This window comes from Gymnogyps californianus, chromosome 18, assembly GCF_018139145.2.
Source record: "Gymnogyps californianus isolate 813 chromosome 18, ASM1813914v2, whole genome shotgun sequence".
In the NCBI taxonomy this organism is placed as follows: domain Eukaryota; kingdom Metazoa; phylum Chordata; class Aves; order Accipitriformes; family Cathartidae; genus Gymnogyps; species Gymnogyps californianus.
The window spans coordinates 2,275,659-2,302,332 of record NC_059488.1 but is presented as its reverse complement, the minus strand read 5'-3'; the positions used below and the strand labels follow the sequence as shown (position 1 = coordinate 2,302,332).

Genomic DNA, 26,674 nt, shown 5'->3' with positions numbered 1-26,674 from the left:
AGCAGCTTTGTTTTCCCTGGTCTATCATTTCTACAGACACAATGAACAAAACAACCAGCTCTTCCCAACATCACAAGCAGTAGGAACAACTTGCTGATTGCAACAGAGGTAGGAGCTGTGAAAAAAATCCTGGAGATTGGCTAACTATTCCTGTTGAAGTCAACGGCAACATTTCTACAGAGCTCTCTGAACATACGTTCAGTTCAATATGGAGTGCCTTGGACCAAAATCTTACTCTTTTCCAAAACACTGCTGTGTCATGTATCTTGCCTGCTTTAACTCTTTGGCTTAGCTCAGTAACCCACCCAATACTTAAAACCAAAAGAAAATCTCCGAGACAGCACAATTCTTGGCAGGCCACGCATGCATATATATGCGTGAGGCACAGACCTGTTTACAGCAGCGACACGCTGACTCAGGTTCACCTGGTACAAGAAGCTGGCCCCATTGCTTCCAGGTGCCTCCCACTGAATGCATTTGTTTTGATTACTTTTAAATAGCTAAAGCTATTTAAACCAGATCAGAGAAGAGGCATTTCAGGTTTAACAAGCTGGGGACATTCCCAGCCAAATACTGTGCGACTGCAGCAGCCAGACATCAGGGAAGAGACAAGAAGATGAAGGATTTTGGAAACAAACCAACCCTACTGATCCTCAATTCAAATTGTTTGTAATATCTCACAGATTTTGCTCCTTTTACTCATACGAGTCATTCTGTTGTCTTCAGTGTAGTAACTTAAGTGAGTGAGAGCAGCAGGGTAGGCCCATAGCTGCATCTTCAAACAGCACTTTGAAAGCCTCTGACTCCAGATGCTGAAATGCAACATCCCAGCAGGCTCATTTTCAAAGACGTGGCATTGCTGCTTTCTCAAAAGCCCTTTAAGGTTTCCCAGTCACACAGGGTAAACAAAACATAGTTCCAGTCACTCCAGACGATGTATGCCAGTACAAAAAAGAAAAACTGTGACTTTTTAAATCCTCCTTTTTTCTTCACATCATTTTGGAGCGGGTTCAACGAGAGCAACCCTATGTCTTTGACCATCTTCCCTCAATTAGAATCCAAATCTCAGACGATAAGCCAAACTTACATCTTTCCTTCTCTCCTTTTCACACAGGGGACATTTACACTGTAGAGGAAAATCCTGCTGGAGTTACTCAGGTTTTGACAGAAGGGAAGACAGGGTCTGCTAGCTTCCAGGCTCCAGAGCCTACCTGCCTTCGTTACAAAGAGCAACTTGGCAGCAGCTTGCAGATCACCTGCAGTCTGCCAGCGGTCAGCCTGTGCTGGCACATCTGGCAGTGCACTGCTCTGCTGGGTGTGCTCAGGTTCCCACATGCTCCACAGTGCTCTACATCGATGCTTCACATGCTCATTGCCCAGACAGCGAAGCTTGCTTGGAGAACAGCCTAGAAAGACAGCTTCAGTCATGTCCTCTAAGACCTCACGTTACTCTCCGCCACTCCTCCCTTAGCAAACCCTGAGAACAAGGAGGTTTTTTACAGGAGGGACGTTTCAGTGCTGATTTCCAAGTGTGCTTTAGCCATGTGGGGCAGGAGACCAAAAACCACAGAAAATTGCTTGTACAGAAGAACGTAAGTGGAGACAGACCTGAATCAGCATATGGCAGATGTCCACATGGCCAGACTCGGCGGCAGCATGGAGAGGAGTTCTCTTACTCTGATGCTCCATTTTAAAATTAGGGTCAATTCCATCCACTGAAAAACAGAGCAGAGATGCTTTCAACCACAATTCAGAGATTAGAGAAAAGCGTAACAAGAGAACCAGGTCTCAACTAAAGGCTTTTAAAGGACGGGTTCACAGCCCATCCTCAGTCCTTCTCACGACTCACTACACATTCAAGCCAGAAAGCTCTCAAGGTAGTCCCTGGGACATTTGATATGCAACAGCCCTCAAACCAAGAGCTTCAGAAACACCATGGAATTTAATCTTTAAGGCATTACAATTTCTACATAGGCCATCTCCCTCAGATTCACAATTCACCACCTCTCAGTGCAACAAAACCAACTAACACTATACAAGGATAAAAAGAAAAAAAAAATGCTGCTTTGTTTAAAGCAACACAGAAGTTGGAAACAACAGAGAGTCAGTACTACCTGGCCTCTTTGTCTCGCCACTATTAACTGCAATTAATATTAGCGAGCCTCGTTGCGTCCCTGCAAACACAGGGCTACAAAGTGGATGGAGCTTCTCCAACTAACACAAGCTCGGGATCTGGCCAGAGATTCTCACAGCTGTGCAAAGACTGACAGATGATGATGACGGCCAGATAGAGATGTCTGGGCATGATAATATGTTGCATATGATGAGGCCATAGTTAAATATCAATGAATAACATTTTTGTGCTATTGAAGACACAAACAATGAAGCTAACGCTTGCTAGAAGAAAAAAGAAGAATCTGATAAATGAAAAGAACAGAAAGTGTCCAAAAATGTACTGCAAAGTACTGGAGTGGAAAGGAAATGATCCCCAGGAAACACTGTGTCCTTCAAAGGGGGAGATTCCTTGGGAATATTTGTTGGTAAAAACAAGCTCAGCAGCTCAAAGTCATCTGGTGACAGACAACTACATACCCCCAAAACAAACTCTGTGTATTGAAGGGCTCTTCCTTTCTGCTCTCTTGCTGATGGGTCTCAGCTTAAGCTGACTCCCATCTTTTTACCTCTCTACTGGATGCAAATACCTAACTATCCCATGAATGGAGAGGAAAAGTTCTGTCGGACTGGAAAAATCACATGTAGGTCATTTGGGGACAGAAACAGCTTCTCTGGATAAAACCATGCCCAAATGCAGAACCAAGTCGGGAGCAGGTCCACATTTCACTAAAAGATGAAGCCATTTCCAATGACACATCACTTGCAAAAGTGGCTTTCTCCTCCAACTCCACTCACAAGGGGCAGTGGGGAATATGACGTGCTGCCATGCTGGGAACTGGACTCTGGCAGCTGCCTGGCAGGAGCTGGGAGTACTGCCAGACACGCAATGTCCTGGGAAGGAGCCACCTACCCAACATAAGCAGGACTTTTTGCAGCTCTCCTTGCCTCGCAGAGAAGTACAACTGCTTTGGATGGAACCGTAACTTCTTGGGTCTGCAGGAGTGGGGAAAAGAGGCATAATTAATACTCACTGAAGAACACTCCCAGCATTTCACCTCAGCCCACTGCTACCCCATGTGCATGACAAATTCTGTTCCTACGGTACAGCTCCAGAGTGCCAGCAAAACACAAGAACAACAAGTCTCCAGAAGGAGGTCTTAAAACTTCCTGCTCCAACCACAGACAGCCCTGTTCTAACGAGGGCCGTAGCTATTCAGTGCTGCTCATCAACAAATTCTGGGTCTTACTACTGTAAACGGGAACTCCTAGTAGTTACAGCTGCGGTTGGAGGGCCAGTGAAAAAATAAATCCTCCAGACAAATCAATAAGACTTTCAGAGCTATAACTGTTCTCTTGAATCAGTAATCTGTTGGGGGTGACAAATGACTGAAGTGAACAAAAAAAGGTCTGAGGGGGGCCAAAATCCAGAGAAGCTAAATCTCAGTTTTCTCTAGGTTAAGCAACTTTGCTGGGAACTGGAGAGACCTAGCAGTCGTCATCTTACTTTTCGGAGTCCAGGGCAATCAGGGCACTTTCCAGAGTTTCTTTAACTGGTCCCTGGGTCAGGCTAGTAGTAGGCTTTGGAAAAACCGAAGACCCAGCCATGTCAAACCCCTCAGCAGCTGAGCTTTCTGGCTTGTCTTCCTCTGACAACCGCGTCCCAGTGCCACTGAAGAGAAAAAGTGAGAGACAGCCAAAGCACAACCATTAAAAATACACAACAGTGTGTATCTTATGCCAAAGAAGGAAAGGAAATGGATTTTAAATACAGATAAGCGTAAGTGAAATCAAAACACAAACCAATATGTTTTACAGCCTTTTCGGTAAGAACTTGCCTCAAAAAGGAGTTGCACTGCCCTATGGTTACATTTTGATGTACTCTGTGCTATAGGAAACCCAGGAACATAGGGCAAGTCATAAAAGCCACCGGAACAAGATCAGATCGGACGGAATGCAGGGATGGCCTGATTTGTGTGTTCCTCTGCGTTTTCATCCTCTCTTTATACTTGTGCCCACTGGTGCAAGTCAGGAGCTACAGCTAGGTACTGCATGAATTTCCCTGTCACTCAGCAGACCTGGCAACATCAACTTGTTCCACTATTATTCCATTCCTAACAATAAGAGGAAGGAATGGTTTTAACTCCCGAACCCCTCCTATCTTCATAGCCTCTGCCCCAGCTCACCCTGTGGCTGCTGCGCTCTTCTCCAACGCAGCAAGCACCGCAAAACACACTTGCAGATTCCTGCAGCCGAGTTTGGCTTGTCAGAGCAGGACCAGAAAGCACTTTGCTCCATCAGGAGGAGCACAAGCATTCAAATGCAAAGCACGGTCTGGCATGAGGTTTGAGATCACCACGTGCTCCCAAGCTCACCTCCCTGTCGTGGTGTCAGCCCTTCCCTCCACAGCCACTGGTTTCTGCTGCTCGTAGGTCAGTGACACCGTCGAGGTTGTGTCTGCTTTTGCTATTGTCACCTCCTTTGCCTTGGAGGCCTCTTCCCCGCAGTGTGGGCAGTAGCTCATGTCGTTGACCTGGGAGGCACAGTTCTTGTGGAAACGGTGGGAGATGCTGCTCTCCGGCTGACACTCCATGAAAGTGCCCTAAAAAAACCACATAGAAGAAATTCACACCTTGGTCACTACGTGCCTTACCCCTTCTACATGCTTCATCTGCGGATCTCTTAAATACTTCCTTCATCACCACTCTTGTCCCTGGCGCTTCCAATACAGTAAGCAAGCACTGCCACTTCTTTAGAAGAGAACGGGGAAAAAACTCACTTGGTTAGGGACTGCAAAGCAAGTTTTTTAATTGTGCTTGGGAAACAGAACCAAGAAGTCCCAATTTCCAGCTCTTTCCTCTAACGCTTGAAGTTCTCGCTTACGTTTCTAGAAGTGCCAGTGTACTGTAAGGACGCCCCCAAAACTGGAAAAAAAACCACTTCAGACCTGTGTGCTGAGCCAGCATTAAAACTACCTAACAAAGCTGCGCACAAACCATTCAAGGACCTACATGAATATAATTAAATCAGCTGTTAACCCCAATGTAACCTAAAGTACGTGACTTCTCTGCTTGGACCAGCCCCATATACTGTTTAACCCCAATAATGTGGCTGACTGCTCATTCAACAAACTTGGGCAACTTTTCTTAAAATAATTTTCCCTTTCCAGCAAAGTCCTTCGAACCGAACTGAAGGTATCCCAGAATCCATCGCCCTGTGATATCAGTGCTACCTGAAACCCTGCTGTGCTCTGTGTTATTAGTGACGGATAGCACAGACAAACACTCCCAAGTTCACCTGTGTGAACTATGACATGTCACTGAGAGATGTACGAGCGTGTAAGGAAAGGCTAGTTAAAACCCACTCTTCTCCTGAATTCACGGTCCTCCCAAGCAATCTAATTAACTCTATTTCAGCTTTGCAAAATGGCTTTAAGGGTTTTGAGGATTTTATCTTTTAAATGATCTTTGACCTAGCATGAAAACCCAAGATGGCTCCATTTATTACAATAATGCTTGAGACTACTGTAGCATCTTTCATTGAGTCATCTTAAAGAACACTAGCATCAGACAATTAAGCCTCCTCATCACCCCATGAGGCCCTCAATTGGTGTTTTTCAGCTTTACCAACAGGGAAACCAGGACGCTGATGACTTAAAGAACTGGACCAACGCTATTAAAAGCCTCAGTGGCAGAGGTGGAAGAAGCAGCAGTGGAAGAAGCAGCAGGAGATCTCAAGCACTGCCTTGTTCCAGTGCCATCACTCAGGTTCCCCTTCTAAAATGTCATGAGCAGGCAGGGGGACACAGATGTGCGTACACAGATTCATTTACAAACCAAGCTAATACAATTTCTGATGCGATTGATCTGTACAGAGAAAGAAAAAAACCCCCTTGTTCCAAAGAAATTCCTAAGGCAAGATCTCCACCATGTGAAATCCCAGTGAAAACCCTTCAGTAACACCCCTTGGGGTCTCCAGGAAGATAAAGGTGACAATTGCAGCTACCCTCACACACATTCCTGCTGAAAACACCACCTGATGTGCTGTGGAACGAGGTGGAGCTGATGCCAGGAAGTCAGTAAACCCCTTTAGGTACCATCTCCACCTTCAGCTCTTCCAGCTACTGTGACAGGTACCCCCTTCCCTAGATTGAGAGCACGGACTTACTGCAGTGCAAAAGTATCCACAGCCAGGGCAACACTGGTGTTTCACCATCCTCCCTCTATGGTCCTCACACAGCACCAAAAGCTGGACTTTGTTAGACGGGCGCATCAGTTCATACTTAACCACACTGTTTGTGCATCGGCCCAGCTGGAACAGGAGAAATTAAAGGAAATGAAATTACTGGAGACCAAAACACTCTCTGTGCTTGTGCGGAGGAAGATTTTGCACACTGCCTTGATGAGCCCTGGCTTTTCCACAGTAATTCAGACGCGTGCCAGATAGCATTAGCAGTGCAGCAGGAAGCTGTGAAAGCTGCTCTCACAGGAAGAAATGCATCATTTACTAACTAACATGCATGTGGACCCCGAATAGGTTGTTCCTTGCAAGAAAAAAAAAAAATCGTAACTGGAAATACGCAACAGCCAAGCAGCGGCAGAAGGGGCAGTCCCATGGGCCTGACTCACACAACATACGCTCTCCTTTTGCCAGGAAGAGCGGGTGTCGGTGACCAAGAGAACAAGACCATACGCACTAAATCTTGTTACTGTTCAAAAGTATAAGTCACAGGAAGATAAAGGGAAAAATAATTGCTCTTCATTGCCAGTGAAGTTATCGACTGTACTGGTTCCAGCACTGGCCCCTGCCCAGACCACAGGGATGAATAGCCAGGCTTTCATGAGAGCTCAGCTAAAGTCACATTTTGAGCATGTTTTCTGAAGGACTTCACCAATGTACGACTCTGGGCTTAAAAAGCTGCATTCTCGTGCACCACCTTGTTCTGTTAATGACAGCAGGCTCCGTAATTGGGGTTCACTTTTCCCAATCAGTGTTACTCGCTCTGCTGCGTCAGAAGGATCAGTGCTTCCTTCTGCTGCCCCCATTCATGCATCTACGACATTTTCACATCCCAGTTGCCACCTGCTAGCATGACGCGACACTGTTTGGGTTCTGTAAGTTCCTCTTGATAATAACCTTGCCTTCCCCAGATGCTTGGCAAAGGACATTTATAAACTAGAAACGTGAAAGGCTGCTACAAGGAAACATCCCTACTGAAATCTGTGCATGGTTTACTGTGCGCTGCCACCATCAGCAGAGGAGTCAGTCAGGAACACGGCGCCTGCTCATCACCAACAGACTGTCCCTCTGGTCTAGCAGAGGTTTGATTTGCTGCTTTTTCTCAACAAAACTAGACTTTCTCTCTAATTTTTTTAAACTCCACTTCTCCTGCAGAATCAACACCTCCACAGAAAAACAGAACGGATTTTAACCTAGGCCCATCATTCACCCCTAGCATCTCTGATTCAACTTGCCCAAATTCCAGCTGCAAAGTCTACCTGTGGTTGTGACACCTTGGCTAGAATGATCACTGTTAACACACAGACCCCAGGGGCTGCAGGGGTGGCAGGAGAGGACCATTGCATTGATTTTTACTTACAAGCTGAGGAAATTTGATTAACACATGAAAAGCTGCACTGTCCCTGTGAGGAAGACCCTGCATTATTATGTCACACTATATTATTTGTTAGAAACTCTAAGAAAAGTACAAAATTATTAATTGCTATTTTCCAACCATTAGAGAGTGCAGCAGGGTGCTCATAACTATTTATAACATTCTCCAAGGACATGACAGTCTGGAGAACCCACTATTCACACATATAATATTCTTATAACATCTATGAGTCACTTATCCCATTATGAAAAAGAATCTAACATAAAGCATGGACTTTGCTATTCCTCTCTCTGATTTATCCAGGCACAGAACTGTCAAACCACCGTACACACGAGAAGGAACGCTTTCGTATACCTTTTGTTTATTTAGAAACCCTGAGGTCCCCCTCTCTCCTATAAGTCTCCAGGGCATTCTCTCTTTAATGAATCAATTTTGCCATGCTTTGGAAATTCCTTTCTCTATAGGTACCAGCACGTACTAACAGAAGCAGAGCTGGGCTGCAAATCTGATTATCCCTTTCTCCCTCCATCCAATCTTCTCCTGGGATCCTGCAGGAGAACTAGGGATATTCTCACTCTTTGTCCTACTACCAGCAAGTATCAGAGTGCTGCAGTGTAACTGCGGCTCAGGTGAAGCTTAAAAGAAACCCAAGTGCCTCCCAGTAAAAGGAGGATCTACCGAGTGTGTTCCTGTCCTGCAGTCTCACTTTCCAGACTCTGGGAGGGAGTCACTTCTGCCACTTACTTCCACTCTTCCGGAACCAGTAGAGCCCAACTAGCCCAGCTGTGATCGACTGAAAGGCATCGAGTGCAACCGTTTTCAGTCAGCCAGACCTGGAGGCTGCGTAGGGTTGCCAGGACATAGGAAGCTTTGTAACAGAAGCCTCTTGGGGGAGGAGGAGATAGGAAGGCTGGGACAGACTGAGCCGGCGGAGGGCATGCCAAGTTCCCGAAACTCAAGAGCTGGCCACAGAAAGGTTTGCATCAGCTCCTTCGTAGTCAAGGAAAACCAGCTCCAAGCTTCCTCTGATTGGATTTTCTCGCTTTGATGCACGCTAATGTATTTTAGCCCACTTGGGCTGAAGCGTGTCTGTTACATCAACTTGATCCAGCCGCACAGGCCAGGACAAGCAGGAGAGATCCACCCAGCGCCTCTCCGACTGCAGACCACACCACCTCCTCCCTTCCGAGTGGCTTCAACGTGACCGTGCGATACACGCAGAGTGCTGGAGCCCTCAGCTTAGCGAGCGAGATGTTTGCCCTGTCATTCCCGCACACCAGTGGGTTCCCAGTCTAGCAGGCTGCAGAGTCCCTGCGTGACCCGACACATGTTCCCGGCACAGCTTTTTATTCTTTACGTCTTTGTCCTCAGGAGAAAAGTCTGCGAGAAGCTGAAAAGACAAGCTCCTACCTCGTTATCCACGCTCTCCGTGGCCATGCACTGGTTGTTGGCTAGCGTGGTGATCTCTCTGCTTTTGGGGGTTTCCATTCGACAGCTACAGAGGGGGACTTCCTGGAGACCATCTACTTCCATTGCTTCAGGACCATTGGAAAGACCTGGAGTACAGAAGACCAGTAAATCAACTCTGAAACTCTCTTCCAGGAAAAAGCATGCAGGCCATCCACACCACCCATGTCCTGTGGCATCTTCCCATTCCATGTCCTGAAACGCTTTCAAGGCACTATCTAAACCCTGTAAAAAAGACCCCTTTCTTACACCAGCTGGAGTTTGCAAAAGCATCCTGTACTTTTCTAAGTCCAGCCACACTACAGATGACTGTGCTGAAATCAAGAATAGTAAGTTAAGAACAGTTTACTCTGAGAAAACCTCAACAAGGAAAAGCAACGATGAGGTACAGATTTTAATCAGCCTGTGTCTCCTCCCCACCTGCCCCACAACACTGTGCTCTGGCACCAGAAAATTTGTAGGAAACCACCCGGAGTTGGAAATTTGAATAGTTAGTGGAGTGATAAATAGAGAAGATCAGGAAAGCACAAACTTCTATTTGCAGAGGCTTATTACACAGATGGGAAAACAAAATTTCTGGGACTATTTGGTCTCAGCCAACCAGGAATTATTTATTTTGGAAAGAGGACAAACCAGTGAAAAGAAAGCAGCAAGATACTCCGATGTTCTTGCCTTCTCCTCATCTCTTTCTCTCAGATTTTGAACATTTTCAAACCTATTTCAAGGTGAATAATGGCTTTTGAGGGGGCTCACTGCCAGGTATGGGGGCACAGCATGACTGTTCTTGTGGCTCCTCTGGGTTCAACTCAAATCACTAGGTTACCCATAATTGCAAAACACTGGCCTAACGACAAAGGGGTTGCTTTTAGTCTTACACTCCTATTCTAATCCTACACAGTTGTAACATCTCTTTGCAACGTTTTCAATACGGAAGCAAACCCTCACACGGGTGCCTTTGGATCGGTTCACCCTGAAGTGTCCCAAGCTTTCCCTGCCCAATCTTGCTATGGGATTGAGTGCCAGTGAGAAGGAAGCATGCTGCTATTTCTTAAGCTTTTGAAAGGAGAGTTATTTTGCTGCAAAGTTTCAAAGATTAACTTCATTCCTGAGGGAGATTCCTCTTTAGCTGCCCTGGCAATGGCAGCACTCCCCCTCACAGCATCCTGCCCATGGCTGCAACCTTATCAGCCGAGCACAAGCCCCTTTCATCTTGTAAGGAGTTTCCTTTAGCCAACAAGTTGCCAGACCAAGCCTAGAGAAGGGATGGGATATTTCAAGACATACAAGCAGAGGGAAAGTCCTTGCAGTTTTCATGTAAAATCCTGTCAAGATCTTAAAAGGTTTAAGAGCTTTTTCTGGGACCACGAATCACGAAGCTCATTCCTCGCCTTCCGAGCTGTCACTTTCATAATCTTTTTGACATCCAGAGGCTCTGGTGAAAGCATCCCTCGTCCATCCTGACCCTCCCTCGGTGGCCAACACTCCTACCCGTTCTTTGATGTGCCTCTATCAAAAGAGCCAGACAACCTTTGAAAGTGAAAGGGCGACGGGGGACAGACGTATGGATCCAGGTCAGCCAGGAGGCACTGGATCCGAGGCCAGTTCAGCACTGGGAACAGCGTCCAGGGCTGAGCACCCAGGAAGCAACGCTAGTCCCCTCCTCTTCCTCGAGGGCTGAACAAGAGGATCCGGGGGGGGGGGGTCACTGGGGAAATGCTCAATCAGCATCCTTCAAGGAACGGAGGGGAGCTGCCAAGCGGGACAGGCGGGCTGGGACAGCACCTTGGACCCCTTGCTGGGCGTCCAACCGAGCCGCCGTGCTCCGCCCGAGCCGGGCTCCCCAGCCCCAGCCCCAGCCCCAGCCCCAGCCCCGAGGGTGCCGGCAGGCTCTCCGCGGCCGGGCCGGCCCCCGCCGCCGCCAGGGGGCAGCCGGGCCCCCGCACGCCGCCCCGCCTGCGCCCGGCAGAACAAAGGCCCGGCCCGGCCCCGGCCCCGGCCCCGGCGGGGCTCGGCCAGGCGGCGGCCACTCACCTCCCGCCGGCGAGGAGAGGATTCCCTTCACCCGGAGATCCAGGGAATCCAGGGACACCTCCATGTACTCCATGCTGTTCTCCTGGCCGGGGCCCTCTCTGCCTCCCAAAGATGGTTTATAGGCTTCGGCACCTAGATGGAAACACACGCGGATTTACACAGCTAAAAAAAAAAATATATATATAATAAATAAATCGCGTGCAAGCACATGCGGGTGTAAGGGCCATATTTAAGCGAGCAGGCTGTATGCAGGCTCCTCAGAGAGGCCATGAGTACGGATGCACATAGAATTATGAAAATGCAACATCTGGGCATATATGGCACGACTGATCTCTTATTTCCTTCCCTGTCTGATCAGACAGACCTTCCACTTCCACTCTAGGTAGGTAACAACAACAACAAAAAAGAATATATGAGACAAGTTCTGCCTCTGAAAGGCACACCTGCCTGCTGCCGTACCGCATCGGCAGCAGAAGCTTAAATGGCACAAGAAAGGGATGAAACCAGGGCTCAGCACATCCTCCTGTCTCCGACCTGCTTGCAAAGGGCTCCAGGTACACTCCGGCCAGGCAGAGCGAACCGGCTAATCATGTACATCATGAAGAGGACGAGACAGGTGACATTCAGCTCAATGGGAGGGGAAAAACATAAAAGCCAAGTTCTGGCTCTAAGTGAACAAAGCTGCTGCTGGGAAGAGATTGCATGGGGATCCCTCGCTGGGAAGAGATTGCGTGGGGACCCCTCGGAGCCTTCGTGGGAATTGTCAATCTTTTCGCACTCCCTTGGCTTCCCTTTCTCCCCTGGTTTGCTTCTCCCACTTTGGCTTGGCCAAGAGACTTTCGTTAGCCTGGAAGACCAGCTGCCACCTTTACTGAAGGGGCAGAAAACCAGTCTGCATCTGAAACAAAGAATTAGCTTTGCTCTGAAAGGGATCAATGGCCCCTACTTCGTCTTGAGAAAGGGGTTGCCTTGGGAGGAAGAGGAGCAAGCCAGATAACTGACAAACCCCAGGCACAGACCAGAGGCTGAAACATGGTCATTTAGCTCAGAAGTAGCCACAATCTGCTGATAAGAAAATGGCCTGTTTGCAATTAGCAAGCACAGAAGAATAAACCCTTTGATGGCAACGGATGTGTGAAACCTTAATAATGAAGCTGAAGGCACAGCTTCACTTCAGAGACTATCCACTTTTTTTTTTACCCATGTTGTTATCTTTCCTGAAAAGGAGTATCACATCCAGCCTGCACTCCTGGCTCTCCCCACCCCACAGCTTTCAGAAGACACCTTCTTTTGAGTGCTGGGTAACTTAGGTCAAACAAGAATGACCACCTGAACGACATCCACACCATGAGATGGGCCAGAGGCAGCTCATTACAAACATTGGGGTGCTCTCAGAATATGCAAAAACAACCTGCACATTCCATTCAGCTGGACAAACATCCATACAAAAGCAACTGAGCATCACTCTGGGGTGGTTCTTCCTTTCCCTTCTGCATCTAACCACACTCCACGAGCTCATGGGACGTGAGTCCACACGGACATGAGTCCACGAGGTCTTTTTTGGATACTCTAAAGTAAAGGGCGTTTCATGAACAAAAAAATATTCCTCCAGCATGCCAAGGATAAAGCCACCTCATATGTATTCTGCTGTTGAAGTGTGCACACCAGTAGCTACTGTCAGTGAGATGAAAGTTCACAGCCTGGTTTATCATACAGCCCATCCTTGTAAGGGAAGAGTGAGCTCTGCAGACAGCCACTGCCTTATGGGCCTCAGGTCCTTACCCCTCCACCTGGAAGGCTAATTTCTGTGTAGTTAAGGAACAAAACACAATTAGTTACCTAGCACACTGGCTTGTTTCTTTTTATTCCTCCGTCTCCTCTTGCGGGTGGGTTTCAGCCATGGACTGTCCGTCTTTCCTTTCCTCTTCAGCAGCTTCTTCTTGACACTGGACTCTGAGCTCTGAATAACCAGAGAGGCCACGTGCATGTAAGGCATGTTGGCATCAGCGTCCCAGCAGTCCTTTGCGCCCATGCGAAAGAACCTTCTCACAGCTTGAGTTATGCGAAAAGGCCTTAAGGACTGGGGGTTTGAAATCAAGTGGTGCTAAGATGTCTTTATAGCACCAAAAAGGAAACACAAGCACACGTGTGGGTGTATTTCCTGTCATTTCAATAGTGCATGCTTCACTTTCTCTTCCATGTAGGCTCTTACACCATACTCATTGCAGTAGTAGCCAAGCACCTCCGTGCAGCAATGCAAGTACGCAGGCACACGCACACTTTTAGCTTCTCCCCAGAAAAATGGTGTTTTTTCCAAACTAAAATATTCACATTGCTCCACAGTCGTGCTAGAAAATGCCACCTTGCACCTGAAGAGCCACCTTACAGGGTTGGGATGGAGCCAGGGGAACTGAACTCTACAGTAGCAGATCAGCTGCCTCCCCCAGCAAGGTGCAGGGCAGCACGGACTAATCATGCAGCAAATATTCAGACACATATATGAATCTAAACAGGGTTTGGGTTTTGGTTTAAAAAAATACAGTCATCTGGGGTGGGTTTTCAAATTCAACATTGGAATGGGGAATCAGGCAACCCAACCCTGTAAGGCAGTCTTCAATGCATCAATCATAAAATTCACATTCAAACTGAAACTGTCAGCTCCTGATGCTTATCCATCTCCCATCAAAGCCTATGTAAAACCTCCTGCTACCATTAACAGTAGCTGGATCAGGCCCTACCTTCATAGGAAGCCGATGCTGCACCATGCTCTGTTATCACTGTGAGCGAAGCTGGCGCTGAGCCCTGGCTCTCCGGACAGTTCTACGGCGTGTCTACGCTGCCCCTGATAACTGTCCCCGAGCGTGGGCTCAGTTGTGCCCCGCCACGTGGCTTGCACCAATTGCATCACACTGCTTGTGGGGGAGAGGTTTGTGTTTGAGCCAGTCCCTGCCTGGGGAACCGACTGACTCACCAGATATGAGCAGAGCAAAAACCACCGTATAGGATGTGGAGATATGACTTGGGAGTTTGGACTTGACTGCAAGCTCAACCCTTGGTTTGAGCTAACGCTACAGACTGGCCTCAGCTACCCGAGGAAAGGGGCAGACTACACAGCCCCTGCTGCTTGGTCGTCTCTGGCTCCTGTAGTGTCAGAGCATAAGGAACAAGACCCTAAAGAGCTTCAACGATTCACTTGGTATAGTCATTTCTACCTTCAGCTCAAAACATCAAGAAAATGAAGCCAAGAATTTTCTCAAGGTGGCTGAAGAGTTGGGGTGCCTTAAATGCTGGCTCCTCAACTTGAGATGCTGTGGAAAGGGAGCAAAAATTTTAAGTAAAGGGGAGGGTGGGGGACAGAGACAATCAATGAACAACAATTTAAATTTAAAAAAAAAAATCAGGTTCTCTTCACCAGCCATCTAAAAAGTAAAAATCACCAGCAGCTGGTGAAAGTCTTGTCCTAGCACTATAAAGACAACCTCCTAGGGAGAGTGTCTGTCTGTCTGTGTGCTATTTGTATGTCTCCCTGACAAGAGCTGCTCATCTGGTACCATGAGGTGGCATGTCAGATCAATGTGAATTTAGGCTGTGGGCTGGGCCGACTCCACCTGAGCTCCGAAAAGCCATGCAGAGCTTCAGGTTGTTAAGAAAACATTGCTGGCTCCTACCACTTGCCAAGTCTGCATCTGAAGAATTTAAGCACCCTTAAATATTTCTACTAACATTCAAATGATTAAAAGCAGTCAACACTTTGTTGAAAACAACAAACAAAAGCCCATTAATTAGCATCAGAAAGCAATTAATTGTATCACAGATCAGTGTTAAGCACCTTGTGGAAAACAATACTCTGTGTGTGGGTGGTTCCAGAGAGTGAGTTTTGTCAGAGACATGAAACTACATCTCTTCGCTCTCTTGCTCTCTCTCTGGCAGCAGTGCAAAGAGGAAATTATTAACAGGACAAAGGCTGAAAGACGTACTTAGCAGCCAGGCTTACCAAGTCAGACTCATCTCCATCTTCCTCCTCCTCCCCAGACTCTCCAGACTCTTGTTCCTCCTCAGACTCGCCATCATCAATCTGCAGCCACCATTTGCCCAAGAACAGAAAGAGTCAGTCAGGTCAGGTCTCTCAAAGCAGGGCATCCCTCCCATCATCCTGCTGTGCCCCCCACCCAGCAGAGCATCCCCCCCATCATCCTGCTGCGCCCAGCACCCAGCCCCAGCCTGCACATGCACTAACAGAATTTCCTCTCCAGGACAAGAACTCCAAGGCTGTTAATGCATGTCATGGTACATCCATGGGGATGGTACAGGGAAAAAAAAAATTCGACCCCAGGAGAAAGTTTTCCAACCAAATCTTAACTTCTTTGATTATCCAAAAACAGCCTCATGTCTACACTATGTATAATGATTTGGGAAAAAATTAACTAAACCAATTTTAGTGCTTTACCAGCCTGTTACAAGCAAGATTAGGAAGATGTCTCTTACTGGTTCAGTGAATCCCATAACTAAATGTGGTGGGGGTTCTGCATGTATAGCAGACCACAGACTTACATAGCAAGGCTGAAACTCAGGGGTAGGTGGGGAGACTCTCACGGGTGCAATGAGGAGCAGGAAATGGTCATCAAAAAGCCTCACTACCACTGCTGCGCTTTCTGCCACCTTGCAGGCTAAGAAAACCTAGAAATTGCCTCAACTCATGCCACTCCTATCCCATGTGTACGAGCATGTCCCATCCTGCTCCTTCAAGTCCTGCACAGGGCATGTGAATACCTTTCTGGCATTGTCTGCATCGGATGCGCTGTCTTTAGAGGTCCTGTTATCATCTGCAGGAAACACAGCTGCCTGCTCTGCTCCATGATCATCCTCCTCTTCCAGCTCATCAGAGTCTTCCTCTTCAGAGTCTACATCTATGCTTTCCCCGTTCACGTGAGGGCTGGCATCACCCAGGTCCTTTTCACTCTGAAAGTCGTCCAAGCACATGAGCCACAAAGACAACATCAATTCATAGGACAGAGCAGCTGAATCCATCCCGGACCGCCTCTGTGCTAGGAGCCTTAAAGCTGCCAGGGGAAAGCTGGCTATATGTCCCCCCAGAGCTCCTCAATGCTGCCAGCAAAGCCAGCCTGAGAGCCTGCCATGCATCACCTAACCCTGCCAATCTGGGGACCGAGGAGCCACGAGGAGTCATTCCAGACTCACGTGGTTGTACAAGGCATTAAGGGGAGGAGGGCTGCTGGGCAGAAGCCTTCAGACAGACCCCTGCAGTCTAATTCAAAAATGGAAGGGCAGCTCCACCAAGGGTGCAAGAAGGTTTCTAGGGAATGGAAAGGGAAGTTAAATCACAGAGGGATCTTCACTCCACTCCACGAAAGCCTAGCACTGTTCTCCTTGAATTCAAAGACCAAAACTTCAGGGCATGGGTTGCAGCAAAAGTAGAATTTGATCAGGAGTGAGTCCCTGTCTAAACCTTTTTAAGTAACCAGTTGTTTTGCCATACAGCCTCAAGCAGCAACACTAGACAGTTACCTTGAGGACACCGAAACAAAAAGGTTACCACATGGGGTATGCTTGAAATCTCTCCAGTTCCACAGGACTCACGGGACAGAAGGGGAACATTCACTGGAAAACGTTTAAGAGTTGGTATCTGAACAGCCACTCTCAAAAAGCCACTTTCAAAGCAGCAAGGCTGCTACAAAGCAGGATGCTGTTGCCAGAGAGAAGATGTAGACTCAGAACAGAAGATGCTGACCACAACAAGTCAGCACGTTCCTGTGCCTATATGTGGGGTTGGTGTGCCAGGACAAGGGATGTGTACGGTCACAACAAACATGTCCAGCGGGCTCAGCTTTCGCCTTACCTTGGCACCTGCAGAGGAATGAGTTATGCTCTTAAACATCTCAATCATTGTTCTCTGTTTTAACACTTTGGTCTTTTTCTTGGGAACCAGGCTATAGGTTCCCATTCTCCGTTTTTTCTTCCGAGATACTGCAGCAGCTGGAAAACAGAAGCAAAAGAACCCCGAAGTTTGCTCAGGAATGAAAAGAAGAAGGGATAAAGAGTAGAGGCTGTACTGGGGGGATATCACATTTGAGGGCACGATCTGAGAAAAAGGCTTCCCACTCCAACTAATTTATTTACAAGTCAACCAAAAGATGACACACACATACATGCAAACACACAAAAAGCTTTCTGCCAGTGTTGCAAACCCACCCAAATTCTGAGTATCCTCTCCATGCTCCTTCTGGCCCCTACATCACCATACACAACATCAAATCCTTAAATTAATCTGCGTTTGGCAGTATTGCTGATGCCATAAGAGGCTGAATAGAATCCAACTTGCTCAAATAGATACTGCAAGGCTAATAATACTGACTTACAATGAAAGCGATCGTACAATAACTGAAGAACACACAGGGAAAAGGTACCTTAAATAAAGAGCCGTTTGCCATTTAACCTCATTTCACACCTACTATGGAAGTTTGTTTGATTCCTTTCACTACTTTGATTGGGTCTTAATTTGTTAAGTCTCCCTCCTGGCCTTCTAATCAAATCAGTCACCACACCTCACTGCCTGATGCTGTCTTTGGTGAATACACATCTGAAGGATGCTTAGCACAGGCTCTTTTAAGAACAGTGTACAGCAGGGAACAGACAGCTTCAGCACTAGTTTTATCGTTTGCAGCTGTACAGCCTGCTCCTTGAAAGCATTTCTTCATCTCCCACTATGATGAAATTTCACCAAAAATCTATGAAGAGACCTCTCCAAAAAATCTGTTAAACCAATTAAATTTATTTACAAGGACATAGTTTATGGTAACCAGTTGTTGCGGTGATATACAAAGTCCCTCAGAATTGACAGAAACATCTTCAGAATATCACATAGGAAGATGGGATGAAAGTGTCTCCTCTAATAACAAGTTTTAGCAGAAGAGTGATCCTTGGTGTGGTGGTGCCCGACGGAGCACACCTACCTGCCCACGCCGCCTGGGAGGGACCTGCACCCCGTGAAACAAGGCGGCGCAGGAAGGACTGCGTGGCAGGTGCTCCCTGCAGAGCAGAAAATTGGTGGACTTCGCTTGGGAGGCTGCTTTATCTGGGGACTGCAAGAACGTACCCTGTATGACATCCAGAGGTGACCAGAAGGGAGTCCAGAGGACACAAGGATCATGCTTGCAGTGCGATGGCCACTTGCAGTGAAGTGGCTAGATGAAACGGCATCTCTCAAACAAGGTCTATGGCAGCAGCCCTACTGATGCCAGCAGGAAAGGAAACCCTGAAGGAGATTCAGTGGGAAAAAGGTACTAACAGAAGTTTCAGTCCTTGTTAACCTGCCTCATCTCGCACTCAACCACACATACACACACGTTTGGGAGGTGGGTGCTGCTAGGGATTTTAACCCCGTCCTTTTCACCTGTCTGCGACTTTGTGGTGGCCACATAGCTCTGGTTCTGAGGTAGTGACTGGTGAAGGCCCGGGAGAGAGGGCAACGGCAACGGCTTCCCAAACTCCAGGACGTTTTTGTTGCCTTCTTCCTTGGATTCTTTTTGATCTCTGCTGTCTCTCCCATCTTTGGGGTCTTTACTTGCATGCTGGAAAACAAAATGCAGTTAAATTGAGCCTCTGCATTTTTAAAAAAAAAAAAAAATCAGAAAAGAAATTTAATTCCTTTCTCTCAAGCATAATCACTTTCATTTGAAGACAGGACCACACAAAGCAAAAGCACACAGCCCCTCCTCTAGCACGTAATGTTACTTTGCCTAAAGACTGCAAAACACTCCCAGCCTGCTGCTCCGTCACTTGTTGAAGGCTGCTGCCTTCGAAGGTGAAAGGCTACCTCGCAGAGGCAGAGTGGCAGAGCCAAAGCGACTGCAGATAATGAAAAGGATCAGACACTATTTACACAGGCATTTGGTTGGCTCTGGAGAAGACGAACAAATGCAACAAATACATCCACTCCCTGAAACACGCCCCGAGCGCGGCTGTCGCATCAAGCATGCAGGAGAACAGAGTCTTGCAGAGACGTTTTGAAGAGCAGGCAGCCGTTAACGGGAAGGGATCCTTCCTTTCGGACAGCATTTGGCACAATCAAGTCTTAGCAAAGGCTCCCACCTCTAGCCTAGCACACAACAAAACACGGGCAAAGAAGGTATTTGCTTGACATCGCAGGTTCATCTACAGTGCTGCTACTGCCGCAGCAAAGACCTGTCCAAGCTTACTTTAAACCAGCTAGCGCAGGTACTAGCAGATCTAGCTGTTGCAATGCCAAACCCAGGGCAGGCTACAAGCTCCCACTGAAAACCAAGAGAATTTTGCAGTTGCTACTGCAGGCCCTGTTGCTGGAGCCAGGCTCCCAGGCACCACGGCAGCTTGAGCCCGCTCTGACTCGAGTTTGCGCTCAATGCAAAGTCTCATCCAGCACCTTTGGTCATGAAAGCAGGGTTCCTACAGCTCCACATCCCACACTCCTGCACCTTTAGGACCTAACCACTGTATTAACAGAAAGCGGGGTAAATGCTGCCACTCTGATTTGACATTTTACACTGGATTTGCCCTCTTATGTATTTAACAGATGACCTAGCTGCATCCACCCCTCTCCATACATCTGTCCACTCGACTGTCAAGTAGGAGGCAGGTTTGGCAGAGATGCTCCAGAAAACCAAGAGCACAGTTAGCAGATTACAAGCTCTGCAGTGGCAATGTTTTAGTGCTGCTCCACTTGCAGGAAAATACTTCTTATGGGACTTCTGAAGCAACAGCTGAAATACCAAAACAGAAAAAGGAATCCAGGCAAAAGAAAGAAAGGAATAAAAAGCAGCAAGCAATAAAAACACTCTTTAAAGTCCAGGTTCAGATAGGCACTCTTAGACACTGCTTTCAAGTAATGTGACCTTGTGAACAAATGGGGAAGTGACTGATTCTCCTAATTACAGCTCTGCCATGTGCACACTGCTGGCAGAAAGCGAGGACTCGGTCACAGACAGAAAAGCTGTAATGATAATCAAAAATGACCTGCATAAAAAGGCCATCAAATTGCCAATGATTCCTGCATCAAGCCCATAACTTACGGCTGAATTGCCACATCTTTTCTTAAAAGGCATCTAGTCCTGGATTAACAATTTCAAAGACGACAAATCTATCATATCCTTTGATATGTTGTTCCAATGCTTAATGGCTCTCACTGTCAAATAATTAAATGCATTATGCTTTTTCAACTAAATTAAAAAGCCCTGTATCATCAGAAACTCTCACTCCGAGTAGATACTTATGGACTATGACCAACTTCTTTTTTTCCTTTTTTTTAAAAACTTTCTCTTCAATAAGTTTAATAGAATGAGCAAATTAAGTGTCCACAGGATCATTTTCTGGACATCAGACCACTCCTAAGACTGCTCCCCATTGTTCTATCCCTTAAAAAACGTACGTCAGGAGTACTGGGCACAGTATGCCAATAATAGTCTCAACAATACTATTTATACTCTTAAAAGTCCCTAGTTTATAGATCTAAAGGTTAACGGTAACTCTTGGCTACAGGATTATTCTGAGAATTCCCAAGTCCCCTGGAACATCCACTGCTTTCCATTTTTAACTTAAAATTAGAAAAATGAGCTTGGGAGAGGCAGATCTAACACAGAGCTGCCTGCAACAAGTGTACATAAGGGCTGCATTTTTTGTCCTTTACGTGCAGGTTCTTGCAACTGGTCTCTGATAAAACGTACCGTTACTCCCAATCATCAACAATTCACATTCAGACCATGCCAGACTGTTTGGAAGAACAGAATCAAATCTTAAATGAAAAAGTAGTATGTTATTAGCTTAGGGTTTTTCTCTCCCCCTGTAATTACAATATGGAAATAAATTAAAAATCTTCAATAGGGCTGCATGATAACTGTTAAATGTGAGCTTTTCATGGCAATTCCGGTAAAACAGTTGTTTAAATCAAATTAAGCCTTGTGAGATCTGGATTATTACTTGGAGGCATATGCAGCAATGCTAAAGAACAGTAATTCCCGCAGAGAGGTGACCAAATCTCTCAGGAAGCCTGATGGCATGTGAAGGTGAGCCAGCCAGCAGTAAAACATATATATCTCTCACACACATGTATGTGTCTCTAAAAAATACTAAATCTAAGGATTGTAATAAAAAGGATCAGCAAAGATTTGAAAGCACTTATACTCAGTTTTCTCACCATCTTTCTTCATTCTTAGCTAGATAAAACAGTTACATCTTTGCTGTTCTCATTAAATTTTACTCTTCCAGCAAGTAGAGTGTTTACTGGATGAAACTTTATTCTTTTCCCATTTCTAATGTCTCTGAATTCTGCCAGTTCCTTAACTCGAGCCTGTAGGTACAGCCCATCCTGGTCTCCTACACTGAGCTTTTATGCTCTGCTCTATCTGCTCCAAATTTAAATGCTCCCAGAAAAGAGCCTTTGCTAATCTAGCACACTGGTCTGCTGGGAAATTTCTTCTTCCTTAAAATCCCGTCATGCTGGCTAAGAGCTGGTTCAAGCATACCTGGGCCCTTCCTCGCAAAGATATTCTGCGTCCTTCGGTGCCCAGGTTACAACCGGCACGTGACACCTCTCAGCAGAGGAGAGTGGGCAGGTTCCAGTAACAGAAGCAAAGGCAAAAGACGGACTGCGCATTTGGGAGTGGGGCAAGTGGGTGCTAGACTATCTGGGGCAAAACAGATTCCTATCAAAGCAAAACGGAAACAAAAAATTACAGTGATCCATTTAAAGACAAAGCTCACAGATCCACCTGCAAGCCCCCAGCACCATCAGAGGACTTCTCAAAACACTGCACATCCGTTTAGCTCCAGCGAGTTTCCTGCTAGGGAAAAGGTTGTCCAAGGAAAACCTCAGACGAAGGCTTCTCCTGCAGAACAGGCAGGGCAGGTAGAGCAGCTACCTCCGGCCCTGCCACCCCATGTCCCAGCCCGGGGTTGGCAGGACCCAGCTCTAAGCCACCTCTGTGGGCTATACTGTCACTGGCACAGCTGACAGCCATTAATGCTCCCGTCACGTGCCACCGTCTTCCAGTTTCATGATGGACGGGTTCCTCCCGCCCTCAAGGCACAGCATCAAGCAGCTATCTGTAGAACTGCTTGCAACTCAGTATCCATCCAAGCAAACTCTTGCTTCTTGGCTTACGGCCTCTCTTACCGTCTCCCAGCAGAGGACACTCGTGCTGGCAAAGCACAAAGCGGGTTGCAAACAGCAGGCATTTCAACGAACCCAGTGGAGCTGATTTCTAGTCAACATCTACTCATCCAATTTGCTGTGACAAATCCTAACACGTTCCTGCTTCCTTTCCTGAAGATCCAGAGTCCTCTGCCAAAGGTGGAAAATGCCACACCGGCAATGCTGGAGCCTGCACCCAAAGTGACCACGCCGGGACAGCAATGCACGGCTTTCAGTGATCTGTTGGGCATGGACTGATCTGCTAAGAATACTAACGAGGGCACACACACTTTGAGTTGCCTGCATTTTTAACTAAGCAGACTCCTATGCTCAGAAATTGGATGAAGATCATCCTCCTTCACTTAAATCAATAAACATTTAAGAGAGCAGAGGTGCTTTCGTCCAACACCTACATGGGCTCCACTGCAAATAGCAAAATCAGAGGTGAGAAGCACTATTCCTGACCCTAAATAAACTCCATTGCTGTGTGTTATCCTTGTCCAAAACAGCCATGGTCTTTTTCTTTTTTCCCCAATTATCCTTATATTTAATAGTCAAGCACAGTTTTCATCTACAGTTTTAGAGAAGTACAGTGAGGAGAATCCCATGCAAAGGCAACTCCAGGACGCAGTTTGAGCTCCCTGTGTTCACATGTCCTAAGCACCACACGTGTGGGCCACTGGAGGCCAAGAAAGGACCAAAAATGATAGAGAAAGAAACTGCGTCACTAATGTCTTCATTTCTTGCAGCTTCTCATGTGGTATCAGCTCACCCTATGCAAAAGGCCGTAAAGCCACTATTTCACATTGGGCATTGCAAGGAATAGCCAAGAAGCTGAAGACAGCTATTCCAAGGCTCAGACCAACATTTCCAGAGATGCTTGTGTCTGGAAACAGCAAAAATGGGACCACAACTATGTCCAACACCATTGTGAGAAAAATAGTCAAGAAAACTGCTTAGATTGGGACAAGAACACAATATTTTATGTGCTTATAAAAATTAAACTGCTTTCTACCTTTTAATGGGATCGACCACGTTTCTATTATTGGCACAGAAGTCCCCTACAGCAGCAGGGAGAAGTTACTAAAAATGGCAAAAGACAGAATATCCTCCTTTTTTTTTTTCCCTAAAAGCAAAAATACAGAACAAACAAACCTTACTAATTAAACCCCGCGTTGGTTCGACAGACCATACACAGCATTCTTCCCACAGCCCAGCAATTAAGAGGACCTTCCATTACCTAAGCAAGCAAGCTAGCAACAACCGAAGAGAAACCAGGCCAGAACTCCATCCATGTGTTGGTGCAAGGACACTGGCAAAGGTCCTGCAGGTCCAGCTTTGGAGCAGGACAGCTTTGAAAAGCGCTGCAGAAGGACTGCCATTCGCTCTCGACACCTGAAATCATCTCCAGCTTAGACATACGAGCTGTCTTATTTATCTTCTTTTAAGGACTTTCATCTCCGGCACAGTACGAGCTTGAAACCAAAGCCAACTAGCCAGGAGGACTAAACTAACTGCCACTGCCACTGGGCAACATGGCTGCTGTCACAGAGCAACACTCTTCTCTCCATCCATCATGCAGAGGGGTAACGAGATTTGTACCAAGGCGCTGCCTTTGAACAGCACAAAGCAGCAGCTCCCAGGGGTATCTGCCTCTAACTAGTGAACGAAATTTAAGCAAGAAATATCAGTCTGCTATAAAAAATTTATCACAAGCAGATGACAGTGCCTGTAGGAGCTGTAGTGGTGCTACTCTCCTTTCCTCCGCTGCAGCACAATTATACTTTTCACTACCGAATTTCAGCACAGCTGCTGGGGGATCCTGACCACTGCCTAAGCCCTACCTTGGAGCAACAAAAAGAAACCTGCATGGCTTTGGTCTTAATCTAGATCAGACAAGCTGCAAGGCTGATCCACCTATTAACGCCCTTTTATCTGCAGATTAACATGTGCCCATTAGAAGAGGGATTCCGGTGACACTTGATTACAATTGCACTGATTTGTGTGTGGTCATGTATCTGCATAAAATCATAGCGGTTTAGGCTGCCAGGCAGACTGTGCTTAAGTGTAGATGTTCCCAAACCAAGCTACAAACCTGCATTTAATGGGTTGCTGAACCAGCATCGTTCAGAGGCGTGGACGCTGCTGGGTCAGGGGAGAGACCCCGCTCCTCGTCCCTGTCCCCTCCTAGATGGAGCAGCTCCAGGGGAAGGGAGTGTCACAGATCAGTCAAAACAAACAGGATAGCTCAAACCAGTTTCAATAGCAAGCCTCCTGACAGAAATAGGTCTGCTGGGGACCTGGGACCAGGACGGTTATTTCTGTGGGCTGCGGTCAGCAGCTGGGGCAGCCACCTTCAGCCAGCACAGCCATGTCAGCAGCCTGAGCACAACCAGTTAAATACGAAATGAAAAGTACAGCACAATATACATTCACTTTTCTACCTCCCTCTGCAGTAACTCCTCCATATAAGAAGTCCGATGGTAGTCTATGGTCTCGTCACTCCTGAAGGCGATTCTCCATCGCAGTTATTTAACTGTGGCCAAGCTCACACACATGGAATTCACACTTCCAGTCCGCCCGTGCACATCTGGGTACCCCTCTGGAGAGGGTCCTCGATGGGTGTACCTTCTAGGTTCAGACAAGCTGACAGCAGCACTTGCAATCAGATGGAGAGCTCTATTTCATTGTGCCCTGTCCTCTTGTTTCTATTTATTTATTTTCCCCGAAGGAGACAAATCCCAATCACCATCCCCATTAGGACCTGCCCTTTGTTTTGAGTTTTCTGTATGTTAGATGGTCTGAGCCTGCTGAGCAATCCCAGACACTTGCAAACCACCAACTGCCACCCGCCTGGCCCCGAGAGATGAACACAAGATGTTCTCAGGCCAGGAGCTCCTGCAGAGCAACCCACAGACCATGTCAGCACACCACCGCAGTACTGCTGGGCACTGACAGGGAAAATACTACTTTACAGCAACAGCAACACCTGTGTCCACACAGAAAGAAAGCAGCTTACCGGTCCTGGGATCAGGTATTTAGTGGCAACGCTGCTTAAAGGTATAGTTTGATGAATAATGGTAGAAACACCAACGTACGCAAAGCATCTCCTGCTCCAAGCTCCTCCTTCCTGCCCAGGCTTTGTCTCCCCCAGTTAAACTGGTACCCTACATTTTGGGCTCACACTGTGAACCAGGCTGAGATACTAATTTCATTAATTTTTGCACTATTTCTTCTGACAGTGCAGCTCCCCTGACCCGGTCCTCTGCACAGCATAAAAAAATACCACCAGAGATACACACCTCAAACTACAGCCTCCTGGTCACCAAGTAATGAATGGAAACATAACTCGGGATTCCCAATTCAGCCATCTGCTCCTCCGATCTCAAGAGATAACTACGGGATGCTTTCACTACCTTTATCATCCTTTATCCCTTCCAGACACATCTTAGTGATGTTAAGCTCGGAAACTGGAGTTTTCGAGCAGGAGGAGCCTTCTCCGAAAGCACAGGACACACACACACACACTTGCCTTTCAGCCTGTTGCCTGGCCCTGGAAACTTTTGGGTTCTTAATAGGGTTGTAAATGGATTAGGAAGGAAAGAAAGATTCTTCCAAAAGGTCCAATGTTTGTGTTACTGCACTATTCAGAAGGGGAGCAGAAATGATGCTGTTCACAACTCTTCTGAGGTCTCTGTTCAAAAACCACCTTAACATGCGACAACATAAATTAAAATTGTCACCTGTTTCAGGTTCAGCTTCGATCCCAATTCAGGAAGCAACTCCTAAACAGAGAAAAAGCTGGTTAAATTTGCGAGAAAATTATTTTCTTCCTTTCAAAGACCAATCCACATGTGCAGGAAAAGGCTACCAAGGTCCCCTGACAGCTATTGGATTACAGAAAATACTTTTGGCCCCAGTAGGCTGCTGCAGGAGCCAGGGGGAACAAATGTTTACACTCTGCAGGCAACAAAATACCTTCCTCCCCTCCTTCTCCCAGGCAGCACAGGTCTGCAAGAACAGTCTACCAAGAAAACAACAATGCTCTAAAAAATATTAGGAAAGAAAACTACTGTAACATCAACTTCTGGGTGATTTCCACAATTTATTTCCTGGAATACAGCACCTGCTATCATGGTGTTTTTGAAGGGGAAAAGGTGTGAATGTGTAGGCTGGTGCATAAAAAGTTACTGCAATACTGTGCTGATGAGCCTCTTGTAAGCAGCTCAACAAAGAAATAATCAGGACAGAAAAATGTCAACTAGTAA

The 26,674-nt window shown here is 46.8% G+C and overlaps 1 protein-coding gene across 2 annotated transcripts in view; it reads right to left on the bottom strand.

The window, feature by feature from the left end:
* Positions 1-26,674, bottom strand: part of EHMT1 (euchromatic histone lysine methyltransferase 1) — a 62,891-nt gene that overhangs the window by 21,608 nt on the left and 14,609 nt on the right. The window contains exons 3-15 of one of the 2 annotated variants that reach the window (XM_050907831.1): positions 26,150-26,191; positions 18,636-18,813; positions 17,082-17,218; positions 15,995-16,183; positions 15,219-15,299; positions 13,064-13,184; positions 11,225-11,356; positions 9,137-9,282; positions 6,280-6,423; positions 4,488-4,714; positions 3,620-3,784; positions 3,026-3,108; positions 1,609-1,715 (exon numbers count right to left, since the gene is read on the bottom strand). In XM_050907831.1, coding sequence (XP_050763788.1) covers positions 1,609-1,715; positions 3,026-3,108; positions 3,620-3,784; positions 4,488-4,714; positions 6,280-6,423; positions 9,137-9,282; positions 11,225-11,356; positions 13,064-13,184; positions 15,219-15,299; positions 15,995-16,183; positions 17,082-17,218; positions 18,636-18,813; positions 26,150-26,191 — 1,752 coding nt within the window. The remainder of the gene's footprint in view (positions 1-1,608; positions 1,716-3,025; positions 3,109-3,619; positions 3,785-4,487; positions 4,715-6,279; positions 6,424-9,136; positions 9,283-11,224; positions 11,357-13,063; positions 13,185-15,218; positions 15,300-15,994; positions 16,184-17,081; positions 17,219-18,635; positions 18,814-26,149; positions 26,192-26,674) is intronic. The other variant, XM_050907833.1, reaches the window with a different exon arrangement.